The sequence below is a fragment of the Netta rufina genome (genome assembly GCF_964035555.1).
Source record: "Netta rufina genome assembly, chromosome: 1".
Taxonomy (NCBI): domain Eukaryota; kingdom Metazoa; phylum Chordata; class Aves; order Anseriformes; family Anatidae; genus Netta; species Netta rufina.
This window is the reverse complement of record NC_140123.1, coordinates 8546763-8561671: the sequence shown is the minus strand read 5'-3', so window position 1 is coordinate 8561671 and position 14909 is coordinate 8546763. Positions and strand designations below refer to the sequence as shown.

The 14909-nt window shown below is 44.7% G+C and overlaps 1 protein-coding gene across 2 annotated transcripts; it reads right to left on the bottom strand.

The window, feature by feature from the left end:
- Window positions 1-3020: 3020 nt before the first annotated feature.
- Window positions 3021-11302, bottom strand: PRSS23 (serine protease 23). 2 transcript variants are annotated; one of them, XM_084292713.1, is made up of 3 exons: window positions 11072-11302; window positions 9419-10017; window positions 3021-6289 (listed from the first exon to the last, which is right to left on the bottom strand). In XM_084292713.1, exon 3 carries the CDS (start codon window positions 6274-6276, stop codon window positions 5161-5163), a length of 1116 nt encoding a protein of 371 aa, XP_084148839.1. In that variant the 5' UTR covers window positions 6277-6289; window positions 9419-10017; window positions 11072-11302; the 3' UTR covers window positions 3021-5160. The 2 variants fall into 2 exon arrangements, with proteins under 2 accessions (XP_084148839.1, XP_084148838.1); XM_084292712.1 differs by lacking the exon at window positions 9419-10017.
- Window positions 11303-14909: the final 3607 nt, after the last annotated feature.

The following is a 14909-nucleotide window of genomic DNA, read 5'->3' as shown; positions in this document are numbered from 1 at the left end:
AAATTTTCAGTCAAAACTAGAGTGAATGCCAACTGCCTGCCCCAGAACAGCGAGGTCACCGGGTAGGCACCCACTTACAGCAGGAAAACACAAATGTAAAATTTAATCTGACTCCTGACATGATTTTTTTTCCCTTCTTTTTAAGGATCTCCATACTTTGCCATCAAGGGAAGTTTTATTTTCCAAGAGTGGGCACAAACAGAAGGAGAAAGATGAAGACAGTAGGAAAAATACCTAAAGGAACATTTTTCTAGCCAACTCAGGTTTAAAACAATCTAAACTAAAACATTTAAATCTATCCCTTTCAGTATGGTGGCAAAGATAGTTCAACCTCTGCTCAGAAGTGGAACTTTATGTTGGACAAGCCTTTAATGAACTTTTGCTGATATGAACATTTTTGTCCTTTTCTTAACTGCCCATGGTAGTAAATACACCTGGCTTCACAGGCTAGGGGATGCAGAAAAAATATACCTAAACCATAATTAAATTATTTTTCTATGCAACCTGTGGAAAATCACCAAATCTAAATGATTTCCTATACATGTTTATGCTGTGTTATAGGAATTGTATAGGATTTCTTTAATAACACAATTATTATTATTAATTATACATTATTACTGCTGTCATTCCAATGAAGAGCTAAAAATGTTCATATGTCCATCACATGACAATATTTCATAAACACTCTTTGTTAGAGAGTTGGACTTGGAATTGGCCTGGCTTGCCAGAAAAATACTCTTCCTTCATCAAATCAACATGAAAAGTGATTTTCAAAACTGGAGTGAGCATAAATAAGCAAATATCAGGTCACATGCATCAGATACTTTCATTATATGTGTCATTTAAATGGAATATTTTATATCACAATCATTTGAGTGAAGTATTAGAAGCATTTAACTTCTAGTAGTTTTCTACTGATGCATACTTATCTCTTAAGTGCAATTTAGTGTAAAAACAAAACAGAAACAAAAACAGCAACAAAAATAAACAAGAACAATGTCCACAAAATGTTTGCAGAACATTCATTGTCTCCCCTTGAGCCACAATCACTTAATTACTGTGTTAGTGATCTTTGGATAAAGAGCAGCATGAGCCTGCTCTGCAACTCAGCCACTTCCCACTTAGTTTATCTAAACAGAAACACAAAGCATCACTGTTCATTTTGTACTAGGTATAGCCAGTGTTGGTAATTGTGTTTGGAGCCAGTGTTGGTAATTGTGTTTGGAGCATGCTAAGATGTTTCTGTTCCGGAGTTGTTTAATCATTGACGTGTAAAAACCCACCCTAGCTTTAACAGCAGGCACAAAGCACATACTAACAGGAAAAAACATCTTCTGAGTGGAAGAGACCGGGTTCCTAATACTCCTGTCACTGACATTTATGCTTTTCCTGTGTACCTACAGACAAATCACAGTCTAAATTTCTCACACATGGGTGTTATACACTGGCCTCAGATTTAGCATTTACACATTTATTTTAAGAGGCTTGACGTAACTCAGCTTGTAAGTTTTTATTCTACATTTAGTGGATCAGAGAATGGATAAACAGCATCATACGTACTACTCACGTGCAGCCCTACATGTGCACGTACATGTACATACATAGCAACCAATTCACTAAATTTCTTGCACTTGAGGTATAGAAAATATCACCGTCTTGCTCTCCTTTCCTGCTCTGCTCTGGCCGTGCTTCCTTTTTACTCCAAGAAAGCAGAAAAGTTTTTACCCACCCATCATACTTTATCCACTCTTTGAAAGCTTCCCTTCTAAAGGCCTGCGCATATTGCATTGGCACTCTACCAAAAAACGGCTAACAAATGGCAGATTAAGTGGAAACACGGAAAAGAATTTCAAGCATGTATTATACTTGCCTGGAGTTCAGCGTGCAACTTTAAGACAAGGGCTGCCCTCTAAACAGGCAGGCCTGGGAATTCGGTTGCAAAACAATTACAGATGCAAGGAAAATACCTTTCCTCTGAGCAAGAAACTTGATGATATACTGCAGTCTTCAGTAAACCGAGTTCACTGTGTGCTCTGGAAGAGCTCGGCATGTTCTGTGCTGTCTTGAGACTTTACCTTCCAGCTCCAACAGTGCTCTCTGAGGGAGTTATAGCGTATTAACCAGAATTTATGTTATGTCAGCCCCTTCAAGATGCAGGAACAGAAGATTAATAACCATTGCCATTCACAACCAGAAAAGCCTCTGTATCCCCATTTACTGCTCCGCCTTAAAATACAAAAATAATGAGGCACTTAATTCAGTTCTGCAGATTATCAGCAGTCATGATCAGCTGGACAATGAAATTTCTAGTGTCATGCTTGTATATAATTTATTTACATGTGTTTCCTTGATGAATTATTTTGGCTGCATGACTATCTTCCTTACAGTTTAAATCACAACTCCACTCTTCCCATCATCTTGAGAGAATAAAAGATCTCAGCCTATAGTCTGAGAAAGTATTTGAGAACATAGGCCTAGTGGATGGGAAATACCTACACTAAACCAGGTTTTATTTTCTCAAGCCCACATCCAGATATCAGGAAATTTCATGGGCAGCAGTTCCCAAATCCAGTAGAACACTTCTGCACTCCAGTGCTCCCCTAAAAACTGTCGGTCTCATTGTTGGCTTCGCAGGAACTTTTTTCTTACTGCATCAACTGAAAGAGAAAGATGGACCTGACTTATGTCTTTATACTGAGTAGTTCAAATTTGTCTACGGTTTATTGGCCCTAAATTTAATAAAAGCAATGTGACACTTTAGTCTAGTTAAAGCTGAAAATAACCTATTAATCTGCACTTATGACTGGCTTTGGAACTACAACAATCATACAAAAGCTAAGATTGACTTCTACTGTCCAAAAAAACAGTAATTAATCCCACTGAAATATATATATATATATATATATATATATATGTGTGTGTGTGTGTGTGTGTGCATAAGAGGTGGAAAGAAAAAAAAATGAAGGAAAACAAGCAGCATTTAGTATGTTAATGTATCTTTTCTGCATTTGAATGCCTTTACAAATAAGTAACTGTGCAATAAGATTGAAAGTGTAACACAAGTATAGTACAAATACAAGAATATCTGCATTGAAATTCCATAACTTTCTTTATTCACTGTGATACATTCAAACAAAAGTGCTCCAGACAACAGTCATAGAGTAAAGGAAATTAAAAAGGCAGAAAAAGACCATCAGATACATGTGGTGATTATTCATACGTCAAAGCATTAGTAGCTGCTTGTATCTGAGTGCACCAAAAACCCATGAGGGTCCATGTTTTCATATGCTGCACCTATAAAAATAATAATCATAGGCAGCTCTAGCACAAATGGCTTTCAGAACTAGAGCCAAAGCCATCACAAAGATAAAGCACCATCAGGCATATGTTTACAAATGCCACAGTAATTAGTAGAGTGAAAGAAAGGCTTAGCTGAATTAACATTTTCCTTGTATAGCATAGGGAAGCCCTGCTCAGACTCACTCCTTCCAGCTCTGCCATTTCACACCAGGGCCTTGCCTTTGCCCCATAACATCAAGAGCCAGGGGCAACTTGGTAAGCTTCAGGAGACAGTGAGAGATGGATGGAAGAGGAACTGGAGCCAGTGTCTATCCTCCTATTTAAGAAAATAATATTGTCATGGCAGCATGTACTTAACTATGTTACTGTAAAACAGTGGCATGATCCACCTGAGAACACCGTTTGTACAGACCATGCTGACTTCCCAATGCTGTTTGCTAAGCTACAAGTGTTTGGCTGGATTGATGTTACTTATACAAGGCACTTCTTGTTTTAAACTACAATTCCGCTGTAGTAAAAATATAAGTTGTTGATGTCTATAAAAGACAGCAGAGCATCACTTCCTAGTAACTCAGATTACATCCTGCAATTTGGCTCTGTTTCAGCAGAATTACTGAACTGTGCACTTGCCAAGAACTATTTGTAACTGAAAAATTTGACAGGGAAGGTGGTCCCTGCCTCAAACAACACAAGAAAAGGAAGTCAAAGTGCTGTACAAATTATGCTGTGAAAGGGATATGATAGAGAGACACTTATAAATCTAGGGTTCTTCTACTTCATTTATGTTTAGGTAGACAGCATGGATTGTCAACAGAGAGCGTGGAAAATTCAGTAAAACCCTTGTCCTGCTCTACCCTTTGCCTGCTTTACAGTCAGCAGTTCAGATCATCATCAAGAGCAAGACAGGCTTCCCCTATGAAATGTCTCAGTTGCTGACATTAAATTTTCCTTAAAAAAAAATAATCTATGCAGGACATAACAGAGGACAAACCTCCATCCCCATATGCTTTCTATAATAGAATATTCGTAGGGATCCTGATAGGTATGAGGCTGTGCCCCAGCTGCTAAAAAGATTTAAGCCCATGTGTGATCTATGTTTCCCAAAGCAGGATGCAATGGCACTGCTCATGTGACCAACATCACCTTCACAGTTAAGTCCTTGCAACATCAAGGTCTGTTTGCTTAAAAAGCATTTTTCTTAACTATGTTACTAATAAAGTCTCAGATCACTCAGGCTGAAAGAAGGTTAGAAGTGTTATGCAGTTATTTACCCTTCACGCTATTTGTGTGGCATTCATCTCCCACAGCGCATGCCTTGCCCTTTTCACACTCCCTTTCTCATGCAGGAACACAAAGCTGTAATGTTTGGGTTGCAAACACTATTAAATGCCCCTCTTCAGCCCCCAACAGCATAGAAATATTTTCTTTTAAAAGTTCAGATCAAAGCATTTCTACTAATCCTAGGATTTATTAAAACAAACATCATAGGTATGAGATAGTCAACAGCGTCCCTTTTATAGGATTCTTTGGAGACGGTTCTGATTTTGTACTGTTTACTGATCCGCCCCTCATTAATCTTCAGTTGCTCAGCTGCAAATTCAGCAAGTCCACCTGCTCCTTCCCCTCCCAGATGATGTTCCTTTAACCCCAGTTTCTAGTTGTAATGACAGCAAGTTTCTAGTTGTAATGACAGCACCACATAGCCCCAGTCCTGAGAACAAGGTGGCTTGCTCAAAAAGCTACATCTCACATCCTGATGTTACAAGAATGTATCACACACGTTTGCAGCAGAAGTCTAGCCTCTCCTCATATGAGTAATTAAAACCAGTCATTAAGTGCTTTCATGGAGTTTCATTGTCTTTATCCTTCCCTGCAGTCAAGGTAGTTGCCTTTGATCCAGTAACAGATCTGTGCGTATTTGAGGGGTGTGATGCGAACAGCTACATTGAAATCCTGTGGGGTGCCATTCATGTCCACCCACTGATGGCCTGAAAATATTCCAATAATTTTACGTTCCCATTTGTGATTCTGCCTCTTCCACATCCTCACGTACACCCCAGATCCACTCGCACCTGGCTGGGCATCACACTGCTGGTACAACAGGTCATACGTTTCATCTTTGACATCACAGAAACGGTACACCAGATTTCCTGGACGATCGTTGTCGTAGCCAGAGAAGTGAATCCTCCCTCCAGGCAAGTGTCTTGCTGGTGGGCTCACACCTATCTTCATAAACTTTCTTTTATGAGGCTTCTTGAGCTCCAGCAGGGCATAGTCATAATCCATGCCAATATCATTGGCGTTGCCTTTGATCCATCCTTTGGGGACGTGTGTCCGTTTCACTCGGATCCACTGGAATTTCATTTTTTCAGGCATTGCTGAGTTGGTGATATTGGCCCCTTTGCTGCCATCTTTCAGTTTTGGCTTCAGGAAGCCCACCCGCAGTTTCTGAGCTCCTTTGACATAACTCTTGCCATCATGGATACAGTGAGCGGCAGTAAGAACATGCTTCTCAGCCACCAGTGTCCCTGTGCAACCTGTGGATAGCTTCACTGACGTGGAGAACGGGTAATTCAACAAGAAGTCCTTCCCAAAAATGCTAAACCTGCTGTCATAACCATAGATCTGCCTCTTAGTTCGAGATTTGCCTTGAGACCCATCACTGCTGCTCAAAATGTATATGCCCACTTCGGTTTCAGTGAGGCTACCGTTAGCGTACAAGGTTTCATAGGACACGTAGTTCTTCACTTCTTCGTAAGTTGGCAGCGGAGAACTTTTGTGGCAGGCTGGGCCGCAGGGAGATACCACATCCAGTCTGGCTTCAGCATCAAACTGTGGCTTGTCCAAGTTGAGGGTAGATTGTGGCAGGATGACTGGAACTCTGTAGGAAGGCCATGTTGGCTTCCAGTGAGGACTGGAGGGCATCACATCTTTAGCAGCACACAAAAGGAGGATTAACGTGGACAAGCCTGCCATTCTGAATGCTGGTCTGTGGAAAGCAAAAGAAAGTCCAGTTACTCACCCAAACTTGTTGCAAGATCAATTTGCTTTGCTAAGCAATGGTTTGTTAAGCAACTATGATACTTGGTCAAAATCAAGCAATTTGAGCGGAGCAAAATAGCATTAAGTTCTTCAGGCTTCTTAGCATTAAACTAATGCCTCAGCCTGTATCTTGAAGCAAAAGTCCCAGGTTAACACATGAAACCCAGGATATTTAACCTCCAGGTGTGCTGAGCCACCAAGTCCCAGTTACCGTCAGTGACAAGTTACGGTATTTGTCTTTACTCCGTGTCTAGAAAACTCACATTATGCATAAATTCCTGCACCCAGATACCGTAACTCCTGCAAAGAATAAATGCCTTTAGAGAATGCTGTAATCCAGCTGCAGTAGAATTCTCTGAAAGCTCCCACCTACCCTCTGACATCACTGAGAGGGGTCCCTTCAAACACCTCAGTTTGCTGTCTTAGCCAGAAACATCATGCTAATGGTAGGAAAAGGCAGGAGGAAAAAGATAACCCTAACAGAACAGGCTGGCACAACGTGATCGCACAGGAGACTTGCTTCTCCTTGCAGCTCACACCAGAGGAAGGTTTCTGCTCCACATAGCATTCGCCCTCCCCTAAGCTTACATGAGAAAGGCCAATCGTGATTACACAGTCAGCTAATGAAGCAAGCTTACAGCTCCTGAGGGAATTTTCAGTTAACATACTGACTTATTCCTTCATAAACTTAATTAATTAGAAATGCAAACCAACCCCCTCTGAGCACGGGGAGGCAAATGGGGCTGTAAATGTGTTTATGAACCCCAGGCAGAGTGCCTCAGACTGCAGAGAACAGCGTGCACTAGTATTGTGTCAAGAAAATGTGTAACTTTAGTTTACTTGAAAATTAGCCATACAGCTGAATCGCTGCAGGAGGCACTGTGCCCTGGGCAAGAAGGCAGGCAGGATCTCCCTCATACAAGGATTATTCAAACAAAACTTCACAATTATGTTGAGCTTACACATATTTAAACCCTGCTGAGATTACGCTGATCACAACTGCAAGATCATTCCTGAAATACCTCAACCAAGCAAATCAAAGCAAACCATGCAGGAGATGACCACAGCTATCTAAGAATAAAAAAGAAAAATCCTTCTCTCCAATGCTGCTCACACGCCATTCCTAAGCCTTGCTGAAAAAGACTTCGAACACTGCAAACTGATGAAGTCTGAAGGTGTCCAACTCAAATATTAGGCCTGGATCCCTTCTTTGTTGGTAGCGTCCTCTTTGGGAATGGAGGCTATAATTAAAGCACACAATGTTCAAGATATCAATTGACTCATGAGAGGAAATCAAAACATTTTGATTCCAAAAACCAGACATAGATGAACAGAGCTGATGCTACTGATACCCACAGAGGCAGGTACTGACTCTGTCAGAAGCAACCAGTCATTCCGTTGATAATTTTTTAAATAACAAATAGGATGTCTTTAAAGGGATATATTTTCTTCTGGAACAACTAAGCTCTAAGCTCTACACATGGAACTAGATGATCTTTAAGGTCCCTTCCAACCCAAGCCATTCTATGATTTCTATAGAATGAGTTATTTAATACCTAACAGGCAAATCATGCCAGAAAATTCAGGCCATTTTAAACATAAATCAGACATGCATAATCTTAAATGCCACAAAATCAGAAAATACTTGCTTATTTATTCAAGGAAAACCAGCAGCTCCTCTGGCTCTATCTATGGCAGAGATTAATACTGGGTGCTGGCTGTGTTTTGCAAGCTATCAAATCAGATCGTCTCTGATTCATGTAATAAGAAACACTTGCTGTATATCAGATGTATCTGTTGTAAAAGAGCGATTAGGAAAATACACAAAAAGAAGGTAACAGTGATGAATGCTGTATCCTCACAATGGTGATATACACTAGCATCAGTCAACTGTTAACTGTCCTCACTGGTGACAATGAGGAGTGACACAGGAGCGCTTACTGTTGCTGAGAAAGACTAAATCACACTTAGGCAGTGCATCAGGTAGCAGATCTCATTATTAGGAGCGCATATTTATATGCAGCCTGCTGTCATTTGCTTCACACCAAAGTAATTCCCATAAATGACATCTGAAGCTTTTTTGATAGATGGAATCTCTACTTAAATTGCACCACTCGTGCCACTTCTTGGATGTATAAACCATTTGTGCTAACTGAGTCAATGCCGGCCTTCAGCTGATTTATTTAGCTGTCAGGGGATAACTGGAAGCATCTTGTCAGTTGTTATTTGCACGAGCACCAAGAATCCCCAGTGCCTGTCAGCACGGCGACCCGATGAAGGGACAGCATGCCCAACAGTTCCTCTGCTTCCAACGAGAGCATCAGCGGAGCTGGGAAATTGCCTCTCCCGGCAACCTGCCCTCCCTCACCTCCCTACCATCCCCTCCACAGAAGCACCAACGCTGGAAAGGCAGTTTTAGACAGCAGAGGGCAGCCGCCCGATGAAGAGACCACGGCAAGAGCTGCGACTCCACTCTGTCCTGAAAAAAGGCTTCAGAAAGACCGTATCTGTATCTACACCGTGCTCTGTCAAAGCGGTACGTATTCCACTTCATGTCCCTAGGCAGGCCTTCCCACACCCTCCCCGCAGCTTCTGTGAGGTAATCGCATCGCAGATACACGGGATAAAGCAGCCTTTTCATCTGCTACAGAACTTTGCTATTATTTCAAAGGTTATTAAAACCTAACCGCAATAAAACACAGTCATAAGTTTATACCTGACCACAGATGCTCACAAACCAAGGTATTTACAGATGTCTTTGTAATTATGTCTCATCTGGAGACATAACTGGTAATAAATCAGCTGTCAGTTGCAATAGAGTAAATGTCTTATTTTTTAACAAGATGCCAAATTAGTGCACAGAACGTCTTGCTGTGTAGATCCTCCCTCTTTAAAAATAAGTGGTTAAGCAAAAGAATGAAGGAATTAAAAAAACAGTGCAAACTTAAAGAGAAACCTACCGGATAGCCTCTTCTCTTTTTTCCTTTTTGTTTAAAATAAAGCATATACAAACAAACAAAAAAATAACAATGCAACCGCAACAATGTTAACAAACACACTCTGCTCAGCTACTTACTTGTGGGTGACTCTGAGAGATGTTCTCAGACAGAGCAAACTGGTAAGAAGCAAGCACTTCCCTGAACAGCTATCACAAAACGATAGTGAATGAATTACGACGTGCTGTTCTACTGTAGTACTGCTCTTCTGTTTCTATTTAAACTGTGTCATAAACTCAATCCACCCTTTGACTCAGTACAAAGCCCTGCTCTGATATCCAGCATAGGATCCCCCTAGAAAGCGGTTTGTACATAATCACACTTGCTAATGGAATTAAAATTGTTTGGAGAATGGAAACACTGACAGCTACCCTGGGGCTCCCCACACCACTAAAACACTTTGCAGACACATTTCCCTGCCTGCTATGGGTATTCATGCCTTGAGATAGATGTTGGTGAAAGAGAGCTGCCTTGTTCAGAATGGACACGAATCATTTTCTTATAAGCAAGTAATTTTTCTGGAAGAGTTCACTGCTTCGAGGGTGGTTCTTGTAATAGATGGTTAAATAGCAATAAATCCTGGGATGTACAGTATGAAAGCCCATGAACGGAACAGTCTCTGTTACATTTTGAAATGAACAAAGTTCTTCCACAGCACTGGAAGCCAGAATGATTAACACTGCAAAAGAGAAAGAAAAAGGAAGAGAGCATGAGAGAGAAAAACCTGCCTCAAACCGAACTATAGAGGTGAACCAAATTACCGTTACCACCGTGCCAAAGCACCTCAGCTGCTTTTCCTAGTCGCAGAACTTGTTAAAGCACAGCAGAAGCAATCAAGTCGCGCTGCAACAACTGCGGGAGCGTTACTGCCATTACCCTGCAACCTCTGCCCGCCTGCCCGCGATGCTGAGGCGGTGCAAGAGTTACAGAGCCTCACCGCCAGACGGAGGGCTGGAAGCAGAGACGTCTCAGAAAACCCTGAAACAAACTTTGATACCGGCAGGCCAACGGCGTCTGCCAGCACATACAACAGTGGGCACTGACACGCGCATCGGCAACACGCACACACACACACACAGAGGGCTCGTGTTCTGCCTGCTTACCTCTCGGTCCAATTTCTGTCAAACATTTTTCCCTGCCTCCTTCCACCCTCCCTCCTCTCCTTTTTGTCTCTCCCCGCTTCCTCGCAAGGGGTTGCGGCACAGCTGAACAAAGCACACGGCAGGCAGGGACACGCGTGCCAGGGGCTATCTGGCCACCTGGGCGATGTGCTGTGGGGTGGCTGCTGCTGCTGTGGGGTGGCTGCTGCTGCTGTGCTCCACAGACCTCACTCCTCAGAGCTGTCCCAGCTACAGCTTCAAGGAGACCCTCGCACACGCTTGCAAGAGCAAGCTAAGGATGCGAAGCCCAGCACAGGGCTCGCAGGACTACTTCCAACTCCTCCTGTGCATCCCGATGCGTGCACCGCCACCAAGTCGCCCTGCCACCAGCGCCTTTCGCACCAGATGCTCCCCGATGCCCCGGCAGCCCCCTTTGGGGTCTCTAACTCTCAGCGGGCAGCCGGGGAAGGGCTGTCCTCCCCCTCCGGAGCCGCTTAGCCGCACATCAGCCTTTTACCCCTTTTGTCTGCGGCGCCGGGTCATGCTCCCGTTCAGAGGGGCTTCCAAATTCAGTCCCCCTCCCGCAGCCCTCACCGGCACCCCGTGTCCCCCCAGCACCCCGGCGGGACCTACCGGGGCTCCCCCGCTGAGGAGGCGGCGGCGGCGTCTGCGGGAGCGGCTCAGGCAGGTGGCGGCGGGGCCGGTCCCATCCCTGCCGCCGCCTGCGAGGGGGCTCGGGGGCGCCTTCCCCCGGCCGCCTGCTCCGAGCGGGGCGGAGCGGGGCGGAGCGGAGCCTCCCGCAGGTGGCTCCTCAAGCCGCTGCCGCCGTGCCCCGAGCCCCCGGCTCCGAGCCCTCAGCCCCTCAGCCCCAAATCCCCAGCTCCGAGCCCCGACCCCCGGCCCCGCTGCCCCCGGCGCAGGCGCCCTGTCCCCGGCCGGCCGGGCGGGAGAAGCCGAGGTCGGGGCCCGGCCCCTCCCTCTCTCCACGCAGGCCTCCCCCACTCAAGCCACCGCCCCGCTTTCTTTTTTCCTCCTTTTTAAGTCTTTACACTGTTGTTTTTATTAGTTTCGTGAGGAAAAACACCTTTTTTTCCATTCACTCTTTTTAGTCCCAACACTGCGCCGCTGCCACCTCAGCCCCGGGGTGGCCCTGTGGTGGGAGGTTTTGGGGTGGCTCTGTGGGATCCCCACCAAGGGTGCCAAGGTGTTTGCAGAGCTGGGAGTTCGGGGTCGCCAATGTGATGGGTCCCTTCTCCATGACCCTCCTGCCATCACAGGGCCCAGAGGTGGATGGTCCATCAGACCTGCAGCCTGTCACCTCCACTACTTCATCAGATATTTGACTTTAATTGTCAGACACACTCATTTTATGGGTTTTAATTACTCATCCTTCTTGAATCCTTATAATGACACCTGGCAAGGAAAAGGGAAGCTGGAGCCAAGGAGGCAAAAATCCTGCAATGTGTTTTAACTCCGAGGGAATAATCCACAAAGGTTTTGCCAAAATTCCCAGCTGATCACCACTGCCCCAGAAAGGAAATATAAATTTCACAAGAATCAGTTTATTTGCTGCCTTCTGCTGACCTCCTCTCCCTGCTGCTACTCAAATAAAGGGCCAGTGAAGCTTGAAGCACAGTGAAAGCCCTGCCCCACTCACAGACCCTGTGTGAGGAGCTGGGGTGTTACGGGACCTTAAATTATTTGGCATGAATTTTTAAATTTGCATTTACTTGGGCCTAGCACCAAACCCATTTGGGTCTGCAAAAAAAGGTTTTAACAGATGGCTGGAAAATGTAAGCGGTACAAAAATCATTAATACTTAGACTAATCATTCTCAACTATAAATGATAAGAGGACAATTATAACGTGAGGCAGAGGTGCCCAGGGGTAGAAGCCAAACACCTCTAGCAGAAACCCAGATCGCAAATGCAACAGGTGCCAGAGGGAAGCAGGGCTGGCAATACTAGTTCAGCTGCAGGGGGTGAAAGTGTTGTGAGGTTTGGTTATGTGGGCGGAATCAGAGCTGCAGCCATGATCCAGGGGGGCTCTTGCATTCCATGGGCACACAGCTTCTTTTGTCACAACTGCCAGGTTTGTTCCAGAGCACTTCCCGGCTTTCCTCCCACAAGTCTTCCTGGCTATAGCAGGTCACCACTCCAGCTGAGGCCTCTTGACAACTCAGACTCTTCTAATAAAGTACTGATTGCCCAGCGGTCATTTCTGGATAACCCCAAATCTACCACTGAATAAACTCTCTATATGTCCCTTCTTTGTTTCAGCTTAGTTATATCAGCCTTTCTATGTGACACCAGTTTTCAAGAATATCAGTGGGAAGAATGAATAAATGTTAGTATAAATGCTTCCTTCTTTGTGTGGTTTCCACATTATTTTACAGTGACTGTGAATAAGTTCTGACTGACTGTAGGACTGCTTGACTTCAAGACACAAATTCAAATAGACACTGTCCTAGAACGCATGACATAGATTGAAATGTTTGCAGCAGATAAGGAGGCAGAGATAAGATACAAAGACAAGATACAGAGAGAAGATACTGCTGAGATACCTGTGGTGGGATTTACCTCACATAAGTGTAAGGGTTTGGGATGTCCTGGCAGATCCACAGTACAATATATGCCTACAGATCTTTCCCATCTGGAGAAATGTCTGAAAGTCAGGTAGGGTGCCCTAAGGCATCTCAAATGAGACTAGAAACCTGTCTTTGGGCAATTCATTCAAACCATAAACATTTGCATGTAGAGGTCTACATCTGAGGTGTTCACTCTGTGTGCCCTCATTGTCAATGAAGAGAAAGAGGCGCTGTCAGGATTTAATTGCGTGACCTCTTTTGGACACTTAGGACACAGGAAAAGGAGAAGGACACCCTCCAAAATGAAGTGTCTATGTAAATGTCCGCAATTAGTCAGAGAAATCCCACCACACTTCCCATGGTTTCCCTGCGTGTCTTTATCATCCTGTGACTGGCAGCCATCTCTCTGTATCTGACGGGGGGAAAGATCATCTTTTTGTGTTATGTTTGGGCAGCACCTCCCAGTGTGGCGAGCTGGTCTGTAGCATGTGGAAGGCAAGAAGGTGATCAGGAGTAGTTAGCATGGATTCACCAAAGTGAAATCATGCTTAACCATCCTGATTGCATTCCAAGACTGGACAACTAGCTGGTTAGATGAGGGGTAAGCAGTGGATGTTGTCCGACTGGACTTTAGCAAGGCTTTTGACACTCTCTCTATCTATAGGCAAGCTCAGGAAGTGTGAGCTGGATGAGTGGATGGTGTGGTGGACTGAGAAGTGGCTGAATGGCAGGTCTCAGAGGGCTGTGATCAGTGGTAAAGAGTCTATCTGGAGGTCTGTAGCTAGCAGTGTCTCCAAACAGTTGATGCTGGGTCCAATATTTTTTAACTTATTCATTAATGACTTGGATGAAGGGACAGAGTACCTCCTCAGGAATTTTGCTGATGACACAAAACTGTGAGGAGTGGCTGATACCCCAGAGTGCTGTGCTGCTATTCAGGGGGAATACTGAACACATAAGAGAGATGGGCAAAGAAGAACCTCTTGAAATTCAGCAGAGGCAAGTACAGGGTCTTGCACCTGGGGAGGAATAACTCCAGGCACTGGCACAGGCTGGGGGCTGACCTGCTGGAGAGAAGGACCTCTGCAGAGAAGGACCTGGGAGTCCTGGTGGACACCAAGTTAACCATGAGCAAGCAACATGCCTGCGTGGCCAAGAAGGCTGCCTTAGGAAGAGCATTGCCAGCAGGCTGAGGGAGATGATCCACACCTGGAGTGCTATGTCCCAGTACAAGAGAGACATGGACATAATGGAGAGAGTGTTTAGTGAAGGGCCACCAAGATGAGCAAGGGACTGGAGCATCTCTCATGTGAGGAAAGGCTGAGGGAGCTGGGCCTCTTCAGCCTGAAAAAAGAGAAGGCTCAGAGGAACTGATCAATGCTTATAGATATCTGAAGGGAGAGCGTCAAGGGGATGGAGCCAGACTCTTCTTAGTGGTACCCAGCAATAAGACAAGAGGCAATGGGCACAAACTGCACCACAGAAAGTTCCAGCTGAACATGAGAAAAACTTTACAGTGAGGGTGACTGAGCACTGGCACAGTTTGCCCAGAGAGGCTATGGAGTTTCCTTCCCCGGAAATATTCAAAAGCCACCTGGACACAACGCTGGGTAGTGTGCTCCATGGGTTCCTGCTTGAGTGGAGGGATTGGACCCTGGATGCCCCTTCCAACCTCAGTCATTCTGTGATTCTCTGATTCTGAAGCTAATAGACCACAGTATTTTGGTTACAGAGATTATCAGGCATAATGTCGCTCTGTGTACAATACATGTTGATGAATGGTAGCCACAAGGCATGGTGTGTACATGACTTCTCCAGAGAAGGAAACCTTAAAGAAGGCACTGGGCAAAACTTTTTTCAAGCCAAAACTTGTGGAGAAGAACC

Coding starts and splice junctions, on each gene's coding strand:
- PRSS23 (XM_084292713.1), bottom strand. CDS start 6,276: ATGGCAGGCTTGTCCACGTTAATCCTCCTTTTGTGTGCTGCTAAAGAT.